Source organism: Alternaria arbusti (assembly GCF_024043155.1).
Source record: "Alternaria arbusti strain BMP 1465 chromosome Unknown scaffold_41, whole genome shotgun sequence".
Classification (NCBI taxonomy): Eukaryota; Fungi; Ascomycota; class Dothideomycetes; order Pleosporales; family Pleosporaceae; genus Alternaria; species Alternaria arbusti.
The window spans coordinates 22,581-37,238 of NW_026249981.1; the positions used below are offsets into that span (position 1 = coordinate 22,581).

A 14,658-nucleotide genomic window follows, 5' to 3' on the forward strand; every position below is an offset into this window, starting at 1 on the left:
CTTTTCTTGGCCGTTTCCTTTCTTTAGTTGTAGGAGAAAGAATTCCAATAATCTACGTTAGTGTTCAAAGAGCCCCAAGCGTACTCGCCCAGCCCATATTCAAGTTGGTTCAAAAGGTCATTAGTCAGACCCATGCCGAAGTCTTGCGATTCTTGGTGATTTGAGAGGTCAGGAAAGTCCCCAAGTATCAAGTGATTCAGGTTTACACGTTCTTGTTCCTGACCATCCGATCGTAAGTGATCTGCAGTGATGGTGTCCATGCTCGAGTGCAGCGAGTCCGCGTTGAGGTGGTGATCGGGGTAGATTTGCGCATCATGGGTTGGAGGCTGTTGAAAACTTGGCTGAATTGGGTTTGCGGGGACATTTTCTGACACCTGTAATGCTGATGTAAAACGATCTTTGACGAACTCTTTCAGTATGACGCTGAAGACAGTGGCGAAAGAACCTGCGTCGGGCATCTTGTCTTTGAAGTAGTTTAACAATGAGCTGCAAGTGTCGAGCGTTGGCAGAGTTTCAGTGTTGGTGACGGAGAGCTCGTCATTATCGCTCAAAACACCCAAGATAATGCAATAGATGACAGTAAGACCTGCGGTGAAGATCATCTCAAAGTAGCTGCGTGTCCAAGTGATAGCGTTCCTGCGTCGAAGGTCTGCATAGAGTTGTATTGTATGTATCGCTGATTGATAGCACACTTTCAGTATCTCCCTCACAATGGACGTTCCGGAGAACTGCCGTGCTGGTAGGTTGTGCATGGCGCCACGGGCAAGTAGGAGACGGTCCTTCTCGTACATAAAGTCATGCCATTCAGACCGCTCGTATAGACATTTGGGGTCTACGAAGACTGGTACTGACGACCGCAATGCACGGGACTCTTTGTCGAATTGCACGAATGATGAGTAGATGTGGCCTATCGATTGAAACCTGGAGGTCCGAGTGCTGTCTTCGCTATTGTATGAGGCGGGCTTTCGACCAGTGTAAAAGGCAGTGTGCACCCGAGAGCTTAGCCGTCGCAGCTTGATGCAAAACAGGTTGACTGACAGCTCGCTTGGGCTGACGTTCGTGACGGAAGGAACATCTTCAAGTACAGTAGCACCAGACATTACGATTGTCTCATCGTCGGCATCAATCGGTAGTGGCATGCTTATCTCCGACTCGAGAAGAGCGAAAGGACGGCCTAATATGCCCGAGCTGTAACGGTCGTGGACGTAGCACTCCCAGAATATCCTGCGCTGGTGCTGTTCTTTCAATAGGCTCAAGCCGTCCTGTGCCTTCGAATGAAGACCCCATTCAATGCACTGCCGCATACACAAGCGGGATATTTCCCATATCGATGCTCCAATGTGATGGTACATGCCGAACCTCGCTATCAGTAATAAGTTCTGGATAGCTTCCGCATCTTTGATCAACGGTATGCCCGCAAGATAATGTTCAGCCGCAAGATAATACCCGTACGGATGCTCGGCACTTCGGCCATCAGCTAGACACTCGCGATGCCTGGTCGTATCGCTGATCGCGAATACCATAAAGAGGCGAAAGTAGTCCTGGGCCAAGGGTCTCTCTGGTGTTGGCGAGAGGGAGTAAACCCTGCTAAAGACGTCTAGCATCTCGCTACGAAGGAGAAAAGTATGGTGGACGTGAAACCGAGTGAAATAGTTGTCAAATAATTGTCGTGCCTGCGCCAGTGGTGGTAGTGCTCGAGCGACAGGTCGATGCCTAGCAATACGAGGGCGCTTCGCAAGTTGTTCGAGTATTTGTGCGCGATGGTGTTGCCACTTGGTATCAGAAAGGATGTTCTGCAAGAAGCCCAGGCCGCTGCCGTCGCCGACAAACCCGCTCTGGGTATCTGAGCTGGTTACCGTCTCAGGGCCTGTCGGTGTCCGATTGGCGACGTCCGATCTTTCGGTGGAGGCTGGTGTCGCAACACCCGTTTCGTCACGATCGCCCAGTCTACGCTGCAAATTGAGTTCCTTCTCTTCCAGCTGCCGGATGTAGTCACGTGCATACTGTTCGCCAGTGATAGCATCAACAATGATGCAGGCGGCATTCCCTTTCCTACAGTTTGTGCATTTGGGTGCTTGTCTGTCGCATTTGACTTTGCGCAATTTGCACTTCTGACATGCGGGCAGCTGGTATTCGCGCTCTTCCATCGTGACACATAGTCGTTGATGCTGGCTTGCAGGTCACAAGGTAATTGTCGGGGGTTGATGGAGATGGGGAGGCTGGGGCAGCCCCGATTCTGGGGTACCAGCCATTCTAAGGTCGGTGGCGCTGCCATGCGAGATAGCCGAATGCATGCGGGGGCCGCCAAGTCAGCACGTGTCTCAAGACTACACTGAAGGCTTGACGCGTTGAACACTCCAATACCGACCATCACGTAAGTTCATTTTCGCGGGCACGTCTTCCGCAAATAAGATAGCGTTCCGGAGGTACGTGGTGATAGTACAAGACTGGTGAGAAGAACTGCATGCATCACACAACGCAACAGCTCGCCCTTCAAGTACCGCAGACGTCTCTCTACGACATTTGGGACATACTTGAACAAACATGACCTCTCAGCCCATGCTCCGGATGGAGCGAGCTTCCGAGATGCCATCTGAGGACCTTTTGAACATGTCATCTCGGCGGACAAAAGCTGTCAGGGAAGTCGAAGAGGACCAATGTCTGTTGTCATTAAGCTATACGCTGTATACGACCTGGGAATCCACGCGCAATCGACTACGGGGCTGCTGGGTTCCGGACCATCCGTGAGCGCTTTAAACTTTGAAGATTAAGCCGTGCTCGGCCCTTCATCGGCATCTGTGCATACTAAGGTACAAAGTACATTGATTCCCCTTGCCGGTGGTTCTTTGCGTCGTTACAAATTACTACAACAATATCTACCTTCAAATCAAGGATAGCAATTCCTGTCTAAACATCCAACATCATGGAGATGATCGTTGGAATGGTAAAGAACAAATGGGGCGCTCTGCCCAAAGAGTCCACCGAGTGCTTTGCAGGGCGAAATGTCCTAGTCACCGGCGCCACCTCTGGGCTAGGGTATGCGGCAGCAGCCAAGTTCGCGAAGCTGGGAGCATCAAAGATAATCATCACAGCCCGAGACGAGGCCAAAGGTGCGGCGACCAAGAGCCAGCTCGAAGCAGATACCGGGGAAGCTGTCCACTTTGAAGTCTGGGATCTGGACATGACTTCATACGATAGTGTCGTCAAACTTGCGCAACGAGCGGTTAGCGAACTCGACCATTTGGACGTCGCTGTACTCAACATTGGAATCTTCAACACCGCCTACCAACAGTCGAAGCATGGCTGGGAGGAAGACCTACAAGTCAACACACTTTCCAGCATTTTGCTCGGTATACTCCTCTTGCCGAAGTTGAAAGAGTCGCAAAAGCACACGGGGAAGATACCCGTACTGCAGTTCGTCAATTCGGGCATGCACACGGTCATGAACATCTCTGATGACGTTCGAAACAAGCCCGCGATCCTGTCCGAGTTCAACAGGGAAGAAACCTTCGCCGGCGCCCAGAAGCAGTACGGTTATTCGAAGCTTCTCCAGAGATACGCCATCATACAGCTCGCCAAGAAAATCCCGTCCAGCGAAGTCATCATTACGGCAACGTGTCCCGGGGCAGTCATTACGAACATCGACCGCGATATCAAGTTTCCTGGTGTCAAGATCGTACGGGCGATCGTGCATACCTTGGCGTTCAGAACGGCGGATCAGGGAGCCAACATATATATTACTGGCGCGTCACAGAACGAAGAGCTTCATGGAAAGTTCTGGGCGAATGATAAGGTTCAGACCGATAAGCCGAACATCGTAGCGGAAAAAAATGAGAAGCTTGCGCTGAGGGTGTGGAATGAGATTGTAGAGGAACTGGCAAAGCATGTGCCGGAGGTCAAGGAGTGTCTCGCATAATACCTTTGATGTAATCTTTCCATCGTAGCGTCGAATGTATTTTACCGCTCAAACAAATTCGAAATGGTCCACCTCGTGTTCTACGCAGAATATGCATCTATCTGTCACGGTCACTAAGCTTGGATTTCATCGAGTTCATACAACATGAACAGTATAGAACCATATTGAGAATCGTAAATCGCTAATCATATTCAGTCCAACGCCATGCTGATGCTGAGAATCATGCCGTGATATAGTACAAAGTCTTGGTATACACATCATCCACCTCTTGCCCATCAAATTATCCCTTGACCTCCTTCTCGAGTAGTTCTTTCGCTTCGTTGACCTTGGTCGCAAGGTATGGGCTACCGCCGCGATCGGGATGGTTGAGAAGCATGAGCGATCGGTGCTTCTTTCGTAATAGTTCTTTGGTAATGCCGCGTTCGCTGGGATTCGTTAGTTCATGAGGCTCTTCGTAGAGGGTGATATATGCGGTGGGCCTACGGCATCTCTAATATGAGGGCAGCCTCTCTCCGGGTCATCTTGGGCTCGAAGCCGCCTTTGTAGTATCCACGTCCTAGCGCTCCGGCTCCACCACCTGATCTCCGTAATGCCACAAGTGCTGCGCGACCCTATTCAAATCTGTCAGTACATCTTCCTCGTGTATTATCATATTCCCGCAGTTCCCAATCCAGTCATGATAGAAGGGTGACTAAGGAAATTGGAGGCCATACGAAGAAAGCAGTGGCACCGGCGCCCAATATCCAAACCCAGGCAGACATCTCGTCGCACTATCTGGGCTCAACTATGCGGTGTCGGTGTTCCGGTATACGGGTAGGTCGAAGTCGCGATGTGAGATAGGCGGAGGGATACGTCAGATGGCGATGCTTAGATGAATGGCGGCGGCGAGGTGGTCAGAAGGAAATTTGCGGAGGTGCCTCGGTCGAGAAGCATCGCAATTGGCGGGCCAGAATGGCAGGTGGGTTGGCACGCACGGGCCACCCAAAATTTCGAGCCGGCGAACTTCTCGAACCTCAACCTCCACACCTTCACACGACACCCGCCTCACCACCGCCAACTAAGTGAAGCGTGGTCAATCCTTATATTGTTCGATATCAGCCTGTGCTGACGATTACTGCGACGCGGAAAAGCGCATACCTACCCACGATAAAGACGAGCGCGATCGCATTCGCGCCACGACGATAAGATGAGAATCGAGACTTGCTACTTCTGCTCTTCGCCGGTATACCCGTCCAAGGGTATAACCTTTGGTATGCATGAACAATCACACCTCAAAGAAATCCTTGCTGACTCATCAGTGCGCAACGATGCAAAGGCCTTCCGCTTCTGCAAGAGCAAATGCCACAAGAACTTCAAGATGAAGCGCAACCCCCGCAAGCTGGCCTGGACCAAATCTTTCCGCCGCGCGCACAACAAGGAAATGACCGTCGACTCGACCCTCACCTTCGCCCAGCGCCGCAACGTGCCCGTGCGATACAACCGCGACCTCATCCAGACCACCCTCAAGGCCATGGGCCGTGTATCCGAGATCCGGCAGAGGAGAGAGCGCGCCTTCTACAAGGCGCGCATGCGTGGCAACAAGCAGAGGCAGCGTGAGGAGGACAGGAAGCTGGTCGAGGAGAACCAGCACTTGCTACCGCCGAGCGAGAGGTTCGCTAAGGAGGAGGTTGAGCAGGAGGAGATGGAGGTTGATGTGCAGAAGGTCAAGGAGAAGGTCGCGGCTAGGAGGAAGGAGCTTGAGGCTGAGGAGAGCGAACTCAGTGAGCTTGAGGAGGAGCTGCCCAAGCAGAAGACCAAGACGAAGAAGATGCTGAAGAGGAAGGTTGGTGGCGGTGTTGAGGCTATGGATGTCGACGAGTAGGACTGCGGTTCGGGTACAGATGGTATCTTCCGCGATATGAAAGGACTTTTCCCGACAGTCATTGAACGATCTTCCGACATAGTCATGGAGTTTGGCGTCTCACTTATGGTAGATTACGGACATGATTTCGATACCACAGCAAAAGCATGTTTCAATCCCAATAGCTCGTTGTCGTGTGCAGATTGATGCAGCATGTACTTTGTGTGCGCCTCGTTGTGTGCCCTACGCCAGGGTCCTCAACAAACAGTCGTCAGCCTCACGTTGAACACTATTCTGAAAACTCTCAACTTTCGTGTGTGGTAAAGGACGTATGAGCCAACCCACAGTGAATGAACAGTGACAGTGCTGCCACCCTCACGTATCTCCCACCTCACCTCTCCATCTACACTAGTCATCGCGTTGGCGGAGCTTTGAATGTTGCCTGCAGTAATTGTTTTGATGGTGCATCTTTTTTAAAGTCTGCACGATCGCTCCTACGCTCATTCTTACGCAAAGACGATGTGGCAGTGCTTGATGGAATCAGGTGTCACCGGAAAGTGCGTCCCGAGTGGGCCCAAGTGGGGCTAGCGTCCGTGGGCTAGATGGAGCGCCTCGTGCGCGTCAAGGTCACCACTCCATCTTCTCGTCCCAGAACCATCTGCCATCACAACAATCCTGGCCTTCATCTTCACTTCACTCGTCAGGTTCATCATTGTATTCTTTAGATGGAAACGCTTTAATTTCGACGTCAAGATGCAGTCTGTAGCTAGGCTTCCTGTCCGTCCACCCAGCCATCGTCGCTGCACAGCCTTGCATCACGAAGCCTTACCATGTTGAGACGGCCACAGCTGCACCAATGAGTAACGATTCTCCAAGCCGCCTTCAGGCGTGACTTCAAAAGCTGTCCCGCCGCAGCGAAGCGAGTCTAATCAGCCCTGGCCGCCGCTCATCTTTGCACTCGAATTTCACCTGTCGCACCCTTTTCACCGCAAGCGCTCTACGGCTCCTTTTCCCACGACATTTCTTTCCAATCTTTTGGCAGTATCACCTGTTTTGCATGTTGTCAAGATACTACCGTTATGCGGCTACTCCATCGCCCGTCGGGGTCCGACCAATTCCACCTGGTTGAGCGGTTCGGCGGGGATATCCCGCCTTACGCCATCCTCTCGCATACCTGGGGTTCCAACGAGGATGAAGTCACGTTCTTGCAATTACAAGATCCCCAGGCTAAAAGTATTCCTGGATATAGCAAGCTCATCTTTTGCTCCGAACAGGCTACGAAGGACGGTCTCAAATTTTTCTGGGTTGACACATGCTGCATTGACAAGAGCAGTAGCACCGAATTGACGGAGGCACTTAACTCTATGTTTAAGTGGTATAAGCAGGCGGAGAAATGCTATGTCCTTCTATCCGATGTAACAGTCGAGGGCCCGGTTGAGGATATTGCTCAGATACAATGGGCACAAATATTCCACAGCAGCAGATGGTTTCAAAGGGGATGGACGCTGCAAGAACTGCTTGCGCCAAAATTTGTTGAGTTCTTCTCAGAGACTGGCGCGCGTCTTGGAGACAAGTTCACGCTGCTGGAAGCTCTCCACCGTAGGACGAAATTGCCAGTCCCAGCACTCCAAGGCTGTTCGCTATCACAATATAGCATTGACGAACGCATATCATGGATGGAGGGACGTCAAACGAAGAGAGAGGAGGATGCAGCATATTCTCTTCTAGGTTTATTAGGCATTCACATGTCGCTCCTGTACGGCGAGGGACGTGAGACGGCACTGGCACGGTTGCGGAGAAAGGCGGAACGTGCGCAGAACGGTGAAGCGTCGATCAAGCCATGCCCGCCACGTCCATGGACCGTTCCCTTTCCGCGCAATGGTGCTTTCATCGACCGCGATTATCTAGCGGAGGTGTGCCACAGATGCTTGCAGCCTGCTGGCTCCGCAACCCTGCTTGGGCCTCCAGGTGTTGGGTACATATTACTTCCTTGATTATATTACGAAATACTGATTTGAAGTCCAGAAAGACACAGATCGCCATCGAATACGCCTACCTTGTCCGTGACCAGATGCCATCGAGATGGGTCTTTTGGATCAATGCAGCGACGCGGGCTACTTTCGGGGAAAGTTACTGCGCCATCGCCAACGTAGTGAAGATGAAACACTACGACAACCCTAAGGTTGACATTATGTCACTCGTACGGAGCTGGCTGTGCGATGGTTCCAAAAATAGAGAGTGGACCATGTTGGTGGATGGTGCTGACGATAGAGACGTGTTCTTTTCTCACGGTCCATGGCATGAATATACTCCAGCCAGCTCGCACTTACACTGGCGTCTACTTTCTAATTTTCTCCCACAGGTCCCTAATGGATCAATACTTGTTACATCCCGAGGCCGGGAAGTCACACAAGGACTCAAGGATCTGCTTTCAAGCAACGCGATTATCGAGATTACGGCAATGAACACAGACGAGGCACTGGCTAGTGTTGGGAAGCAATTGGGCTCTCTAGCGTATAGAGACCAGGCTTTACGACTCTTAGATATCCTTGACTCTACGCCACTCGCGGTCAGGGAGGCAGCTGCATTTATAAACCAACGTAAAATGGGAACGAAGTCATCATGCCGACCAGACGAAGGCCGCGGGAGCAACTTCAGCCATGCATGCTCAATAAACGAGGTTCGAGAGGCTACGGCGCAAACCATGGTGCCAAAATCCGAAAAGGCAATGGCTGACGCTGATCCGGGCCTATCCACGATTGTGCATCGTCTCCACACAGCTATCGAGGATTTGCATGACCTCTTGCCCGCAATACGAGCCGCGCAGCCTGGGCACAGGGTCACGAACACTTCTTTGTTGAATACTAGCTCGCTGCCAGCTGCCGATCAGCGCAAGCCTACCTTATCCAATGCTCAAACTTCGCAGACAAAGTCTACTGAGGTACCTTTCACTGGCGAACCAACCGACATAGCATCGATCGTTGCAGGTACTAAAGGCTTGATGCAGTTGGATCTATCGATGTCAGATCTGGCTTTGCTTATTGATCAAGGCAGGAAGATCGGCAACTTTGCTCAAGCTTGGCCCACCATTCGGAATCAAATCGAAAGTCGAGAAAGTCTTGATGATTCCTTCCAGCCTATGGATGACGGGTACAACTCATTTGTCAGAAGGCCCGGTCTTGTGGACGTAGTTGAAATGGAAAAGAGATGGCCAAGCCTGAGAATGCTTGGAGACAATGGTCGGATCAGAAAACAAACCTTTGACGAGGCGTCGGTGACGTTGGATAGCTTCACTTGGGTCATGGTGGCAGTTGTTTCGGCGTTGGACGAGTGTATACCCTCTTCAGGACTTCATGACCTTCTTAGTCGTGTGTTCAGCACTATAATAGATGGCCACGGTGACATGTCGTACATGATGAAAATCTACTTGAAGAGACTGGTCGAATCGTGGAGATCTTTGGGCTGTACCAGAGAGATAGCATCGGCAATCAAGCGGGAAATGCGTAGGAGCTGGTCGGAAAACCCCGTCGGTCAGGGGCCTCCCGGCCCAGTTCCCCAGCTGAATGACGCGGAAACACAAGACGCGGAAAACATGCTTGTTTGGCTTCTCAATGGGGACATGTCAGTATGCAATGTCTTGTCTCCAATTACATTTTCCATGGCTGAGGCTTGGAGAGAGGTAAAGCTCGACTTGTGCACTGACGGGAACCCTTCGCATGAATCACAAGCCTGCATTACGTATCATCCCCAAGGCCAATTGATTGGGTCACAGAAAGTCGACCTAGGTCTGGCTGCAGACGAAACGCGTACCGAGCCCTACCTTATATCCTGGCCTCAAGACAGGCCTCAGTCAATGATCCACTCGCTTGGGGTCGGAACTCCGTTGGAGAATATCATGTTTCAAGCATGGCAATGCGGTTCGGAAGCTGCTGATAGTTTGACTTTGATCGCCAAGGCGGACGCACCGTATCATGCTGGAATGGAGGTATACTACGCTCTCGAGGTACCTGTTGGTGCACGGGCACCCTATCAGTGTGCTCCGCATATTGGCATGCTTGCCGACCAAGGCTTTCCCACAGACAGCGACCAAATACAATGGACCCTGGAGTGGATCCTCGAAGGAGAGTCGATAGAGAGCTTACGGTGGCTCCAGAGCCACGTTGCAAACGACTACCTGCTGCGGATAGAAAACTCGTCCGCGGCTATTGATCAAGCGAACGACCACCGACTACAGGGTGACTGCAGGTCCACGTCATCTCACGAAACTCATGGACCAATCTTCTTCAAATACCAGGCTTTTCTTCTCGGTTTCTACTATCAATTGTTGAAACAAGTCTTATCGTTCGAATTGATCGAAACTAAATCTTCATTTCACAGCATATGGAGTACAGATTGTACAACTCTCCTGGCATTGTGCACCCAGCTTGGTCACTATTTGAGAAGCGATGGTAGGGTCAGCCGTGCTCACATAATCTACGTGCTTGCAGCAATGTACAACGGCCGTCGCAAAATGTTCAATACATGCTCAGCACCTCACAGACTAGTCGGTGTTCTCGGTTCCACTTCGGTATTAGCGCTACCTCTCATACGTGCTACGGACGATCCAAAGGAACTAGGAAAAATCGCCGTCGTCGATCTTCCAATCAGACATCAAGGCGTCGATAACACTGAAGGCGATTTGATGGCAGGAAATGGGGGAGGCTTACGTTTCAAGCCCTGGTTTGGTGAATACTTGTGGCCCCACCCCACGATACAAGCAGCTGGCCCGACTGAGAGTTGGAGTGTACACCCGTACATGAGCCTAGCTATAGACAAAAGTGGGATCAGTGGCGTAGTCATGGCAGCTCGATGTGGTAAGAGACTTGTGGGGTGGTTCAATCCGGTAGCTGCTGATATTTCATTTCTGAGCTCGGCTTACATCGAAGAGTCCCATAGCAAAGAGGAGGTTGTTGCGTTCGAGATGAAGGACGAAAATTGGCAAGCTGGTGAGGCCCTACTGCCAAACACTAGGAGCAGCATGGCCGCTATCGGCGCTGTACGCTCTCATAAATCGCCCGACTTGCGTTACGCCGCTACCGGTTTTTATGCTGAGAGAGGTGTGGAACTAGCCATCGCTCAATCCGCTAACGAGTTCTCTGGGGCGTTCGATAGATTGCAAGCACAAGACGGAGGCATGCTCATCGCGTAATCAACACCGGTCTCTTGCTTTGTCTCTTCCTGTCTCCAGCGATTTACAATCGACTTCCCTTCGTAACCTTCACAATGAACCCCAGGCGCGGAAAATGGATTCTTGCATCCAACTCAGCTTCCTCATCCGGCTTGATGACAACCTCTTCGCTTCCAATCTTCACCAGTGTACCTTTCGTAGGGTTGCCACGCCCAGTATCATCTGGCACAACGCTCACCCCCACCCCCGGTACCATCCCTCTCCGAGCATCCAGCACTTCATGCGGCGCAACCGCCGTAGGAACCAGCAGCTCCTCATCTTTCAGCAAAGGCGTCCGTCGAAGCTCATCCTTCCACTGCATATCGCCTTTCATCACCGTTACTTGCGTATCAGGCAGGCCCTCAATATATTTCTCAAACGCCCCGAACCACCTCATCAACCCCGGAAACCTCTCCGCATTAAACACCACCCCCACAACATCCTCCTCCCCATCCGTATCCCTCGCCCCACCCCCACTAAGATCCCCAATGCCCCTCCCAGCCCCAATATCCATACCCCACCGTAATTGATAATACAAACTCAAATCCGCCAAACTTGGCGTCTGCGTCGGCATCGCCCATGTTCCAGACGTGAACATCGGTTCCAGCATCGAGAGGTGCATGTCCAGAAGCGAGAGGTTATCTGGGATCTTGGCTTGGAGTTTTTCGGGCTGGATGGAGTGCCCGATTAGCTGTGCGCGGTCTTTCCCGAAATCTGAGGACCAAACTGATGGCGGTATAAAACCCGTGGTTGTGCGAAACAACGGTTTCTGTTGTCAAATCAGCACATCATCACCACGCCTTCCCCCTCCAAAGCAAAACCAACACTTACATCCGTCCAAAACCCCGCAAACCCCCTCGCCATCGCCCTATACGCCCACTCTCCAACTCCCAAACCCTGCGCTCCCGGATACACAGTACCCCAACCCTGCTTCGCCGGGAAAAAGTGCTCCAAAGCCTCGATGATGAGCGAGGTGTCGCAGTAGATGTGTCGTCCGATTGCTAGGATGGGGATACGGCGGTATTGGAGGCCGAAGGTTGAGGTTATGAGGGGGCGGGGGAGCATGGAGGGGACGGGGATGTATGCTTGGTGGGTGGTGTGGTTAGTGACTAGCCGGGTTGTCGAGGATTGTACCTAGGTATGGTTTGATAGACGATTGAAATGGTGCTGGCTTACAGAAGGGGATTTGTTTGATGCGGAGGGCTAGGCGGACTTTGTTTGTGAAGGGGCTTGCTGTGGTATTGTCAATTTGTGTGGAGTATGGGATGAATTCGGACTTTGCTCACAGTCATAGCCGAACAAGACGACCGGTGGGTGATTTATCGGAGGTGCCATATCTGCTTGGTTGAATTCTAGCAATATGATGGCTACATGTGCTTCTAAATTGTAGTGTTGATAGCAGAGATACAATGGAGTGATGATGCCGGGTCGTGATGTCGTCGTACCCCGCCCAGCCATTCATGTGCCGAGGTCCTCGTCGGGATGTACGGCACGCGATGTAATAGATCAAATGTCATTCGAGTATGTTTTATATAGTTGTATATGGTTTTGCTGGTGGTTTGCGAGTCGCGATATCATGTTTTCTGAAAGATGGGCAACTTGATTGACTTGTGTCACGAAAGAGTTGTAGGGCGAAAGACGGTTATATGCATATTTACTGTGACAAGAGATAATGCGACAACAGTAGCTGTGCAGTGCTCTACAAACCCTCCTCTTGATTCAACCTAATCCCCCTTTTAACCAGTCCCTCAATCCATCCATTAAACTCTTCCCTCATCTCCGCAGGCAATACATGCCCCTGGCCCTTGATGAAATGCTTCTCAATCTCACCTTCCTGCCAAACATCGTCTTCCTCTTCAACACCTAACCAGTTCTCTTTACCCGTCACACCCTCGCCCTTCTCCAATCCCCGCCAAAGCACAACGCCCAGAGGGAACGTCAGCATGCGATCCTTGGTCCCGTGGACGACCATAATCCTGTTCTTGCCGACCGTCGTCGCAATCTGCTGGAGTTGCTCGGGGCTCTTATGATGCCACCCCGCGGCAATGGCTTGTAGCATGAAACCCGCCTTGCCAAAGTACTCTGGATGTTGACGCTTCCATAGTTCGTTTGCGGCGAAGCGGTCGCCGTTGGTGGGAAAGGCTTTGACGACGGGTTCGAGCGTGTCGGGAGAGTCGAGCCACTCCTGCGTGTAGAGATTCTTTTTCACGCCTTCGATTTGGGCGTCGAGAGATTTGGGAATAAAAAGGTTGGCACGGTTTATAAGATTTTCGAGAAAGCCCTGGCGGTGTGAGTAGACGAAGGGTGTATGATGTAGTGCTACATACGGTTGTTCTGAACAGTTGTGCGGCTGTTGATACTAGCGACAGTGTGCATATGCGTTCCGGTATTAATATAGCCTGGATGTTTGTTAGCGAGAATGCATTTCGAAAGCATGAATATTATCCGCAATGGGCAATTTCGCCGCATCCCCCACGATCGACATACACGACCGGAGATCATATGTGCTTTACTATCGAACACGTGGGGGTGGGGTCAATCGAGCGGAGCGGAAGATGAAAGCGCCGATGAGATTACAGGATGATGCTGGGTATCAGAAGTCCAGAGAAATGTTTCTGGCGACTACATGTCGAGTATTTGTGTTCGATAACGGAACGTGTAGCTTCCGAGTCGAAGATCATGACGATAAAAATATTGTGGACTTACTATCTCCTGAGCTATCATTCCACCCATGCTTATGCCAATGACGTGCAACTCACGTTTGCCGGTCCAGCCGATGTGGTCGAGCACTTCGACCAGGTCCTGAGCCATGGCAGAGGTGGAGTATCTCGACGTGGGCTTGTCGGAGTCGCCAATGCCCCGGTTGTCAGTCACCAGCGACGAGTACTGATCGCCTTTGTTGTGGGCGAAGTCTTTCGTCTGGCGCTGCCATGCATACTTCATGCCACCAAGGCCCATGACCCACTACATGGCGTCAGTCGTTGAGTCTTGACGATAACAATGTGTGCGGAAGATGCCGGAAGCGGCTATAGAGCGAAATGTATAAGTGTGCGAGTTGGACAACCTGAGACACGACGCAGACGAGTTGAGACGGTCATTGTGACTGAAACGAAACGGTGACAGGGTGCCGGTACCCGTGGATTGGTAGAAGAGGAACATTACAAATGCATCCCGGTCAAGAACAAGCTTTCTTTGGCGTGATATGCAGCGCATCATGTTGGAGCAGATATTAATACCGAAAGTGGGGCGACTTACCACGAGGTGTCTGTCGCCATGGCCGTGGACCTCGTAAGCGATGTTAAGGGGACCGCCACGGTCTTTGGCCACAACGGCCTTGCCTTTCTTTTCTGGTTTGAGATCCCAGATGGTGTGGTTGAATTCGGGATGTTGCTGCAGCTCTTCGACCGTCATTGGTGCCATGGCGGGTAGTGGTGCAAGCCTCGATCTGGAAAGTTAGTCAGAGGTTCAAGTGGAGTGTCAGGCAGGTGGAATGTCAGGAGGGGCGGAGATGCGAGGATGCGACGGGAGTGGTGGCGCAGCAGGGTGGACGACGTTGTCGTGTGGCTGCCGCTCGGCATGTGTCTCTTGGTAGCGGTGTGCCCATAGCGCATCCCGGCAAGCGACAGGTACGCGAGCGTTGTAAGCGGAAGGGACCAGGAATGCTGACGTACTATTTTGGTAGGCGCTTACAGATGA

The 14,658-nt window shown here is 51.7% G+C and overlaps 5 protein-coding genes across 5 annotated transcripts; 2 read left to right on the forward strand and 3 right to left on the reverse strand.

Moving 5' to 3' along the window:
* Nucleotides 1-23: 23 nt before the first annotated feature.
* J4E86_011694 (uncharacterized protein) lies at nt 24-2,147 on the reverse strand (the record flags this gene model as incomplete). The annotated part of the gene is made up of 2 exons (XM_051452184.1): nt 24-1,262; nt 1,635-2,147. 2 exons carry the CDS (start codon nt 2,145-2,147, stop codon nt 24-26), a joined length of 1,752 nt encoding a protein of 583 aa, XP_051296634.1.
* A 776-nt stretch (nt 2,148-2,923) lies between these two features.
* J4E86_011695 (uncharacterized protein) lies at nt 2,924-3,916 on the forward strand (the record flags this gene model as incomplete). Its single annotated transcript, XM_051452185.1, has 1 exon — nt 2,924-3,916. The coding sequence occupies one exon, from the start codon at nt 2,924-2,926 to the stop codon at nt 3,914-3,916; it is 993 nt and encodes a 330-aa protein (XP_051296635.1).
* Nucleotides 3,917-4,196: 280 nt separating this feature from the next.
* PAM18 (mitochondrial import inner membrane translocase subunit TIM14) lies at nt 4,197-4,677 on the reverse strand (the record flags this gene model as incomplete). The annotated part of the gene is made up of 3 exons (XM_051452186.1): nt 4,197-4,341; nt 4,400-4,527; nt 4,630-4,677. 3 exons carry the CDS (start codon nt 4,675-4,677, stop codon nt 4,197-4,199), a joined length of 321 nt encoding a protein of 106 aa, XP_051296636.1.
* A 425-nt stretch (nt 4,678-5,102) lies between these two features.
* RLP24 (ATPase-activating ribosome biosynthesis protein) lies at nt 5,103-5,777 on the forward strand (the record flags this gene model as incomplete). Its single annotated transcript, XM_051452187.1, has 2 exons — nt 5,103-5,166; nt 5,215-5,777. The coding sequence occupies 2 exons, from the start codon at nt 5,103-5,105 to the stop codon at nt 5,775-5,777; spliced, it is 627 nt and encodes a 208-aa protein (XP_051296637.1).
* A 6,884-nt stretch (nt 5,778-12,661) lies between these two features.
* On the reverse strand, nt 12,662-14,382 carry J4E86_011698 (uncharacterized protein; the record flags this gene model as incomplete). The annotated part of the gene is made up of 4 exons (XM_051452188.1): nt 12,662-13,243; nt 13,290-13,361; nt 13,669-13,926; nt 14,218-14,382. The coding sequence occupies 4 exons, from the start codon at nt 14,380-14,382 to the stop codon at nt 12,662-12,664; spliced, it is 1,077 nt and encodes a 358-aa protein (XP_051296638.1).
* Nucleotides 14,383-14,658: the final 276 nt, after the last annotated feature.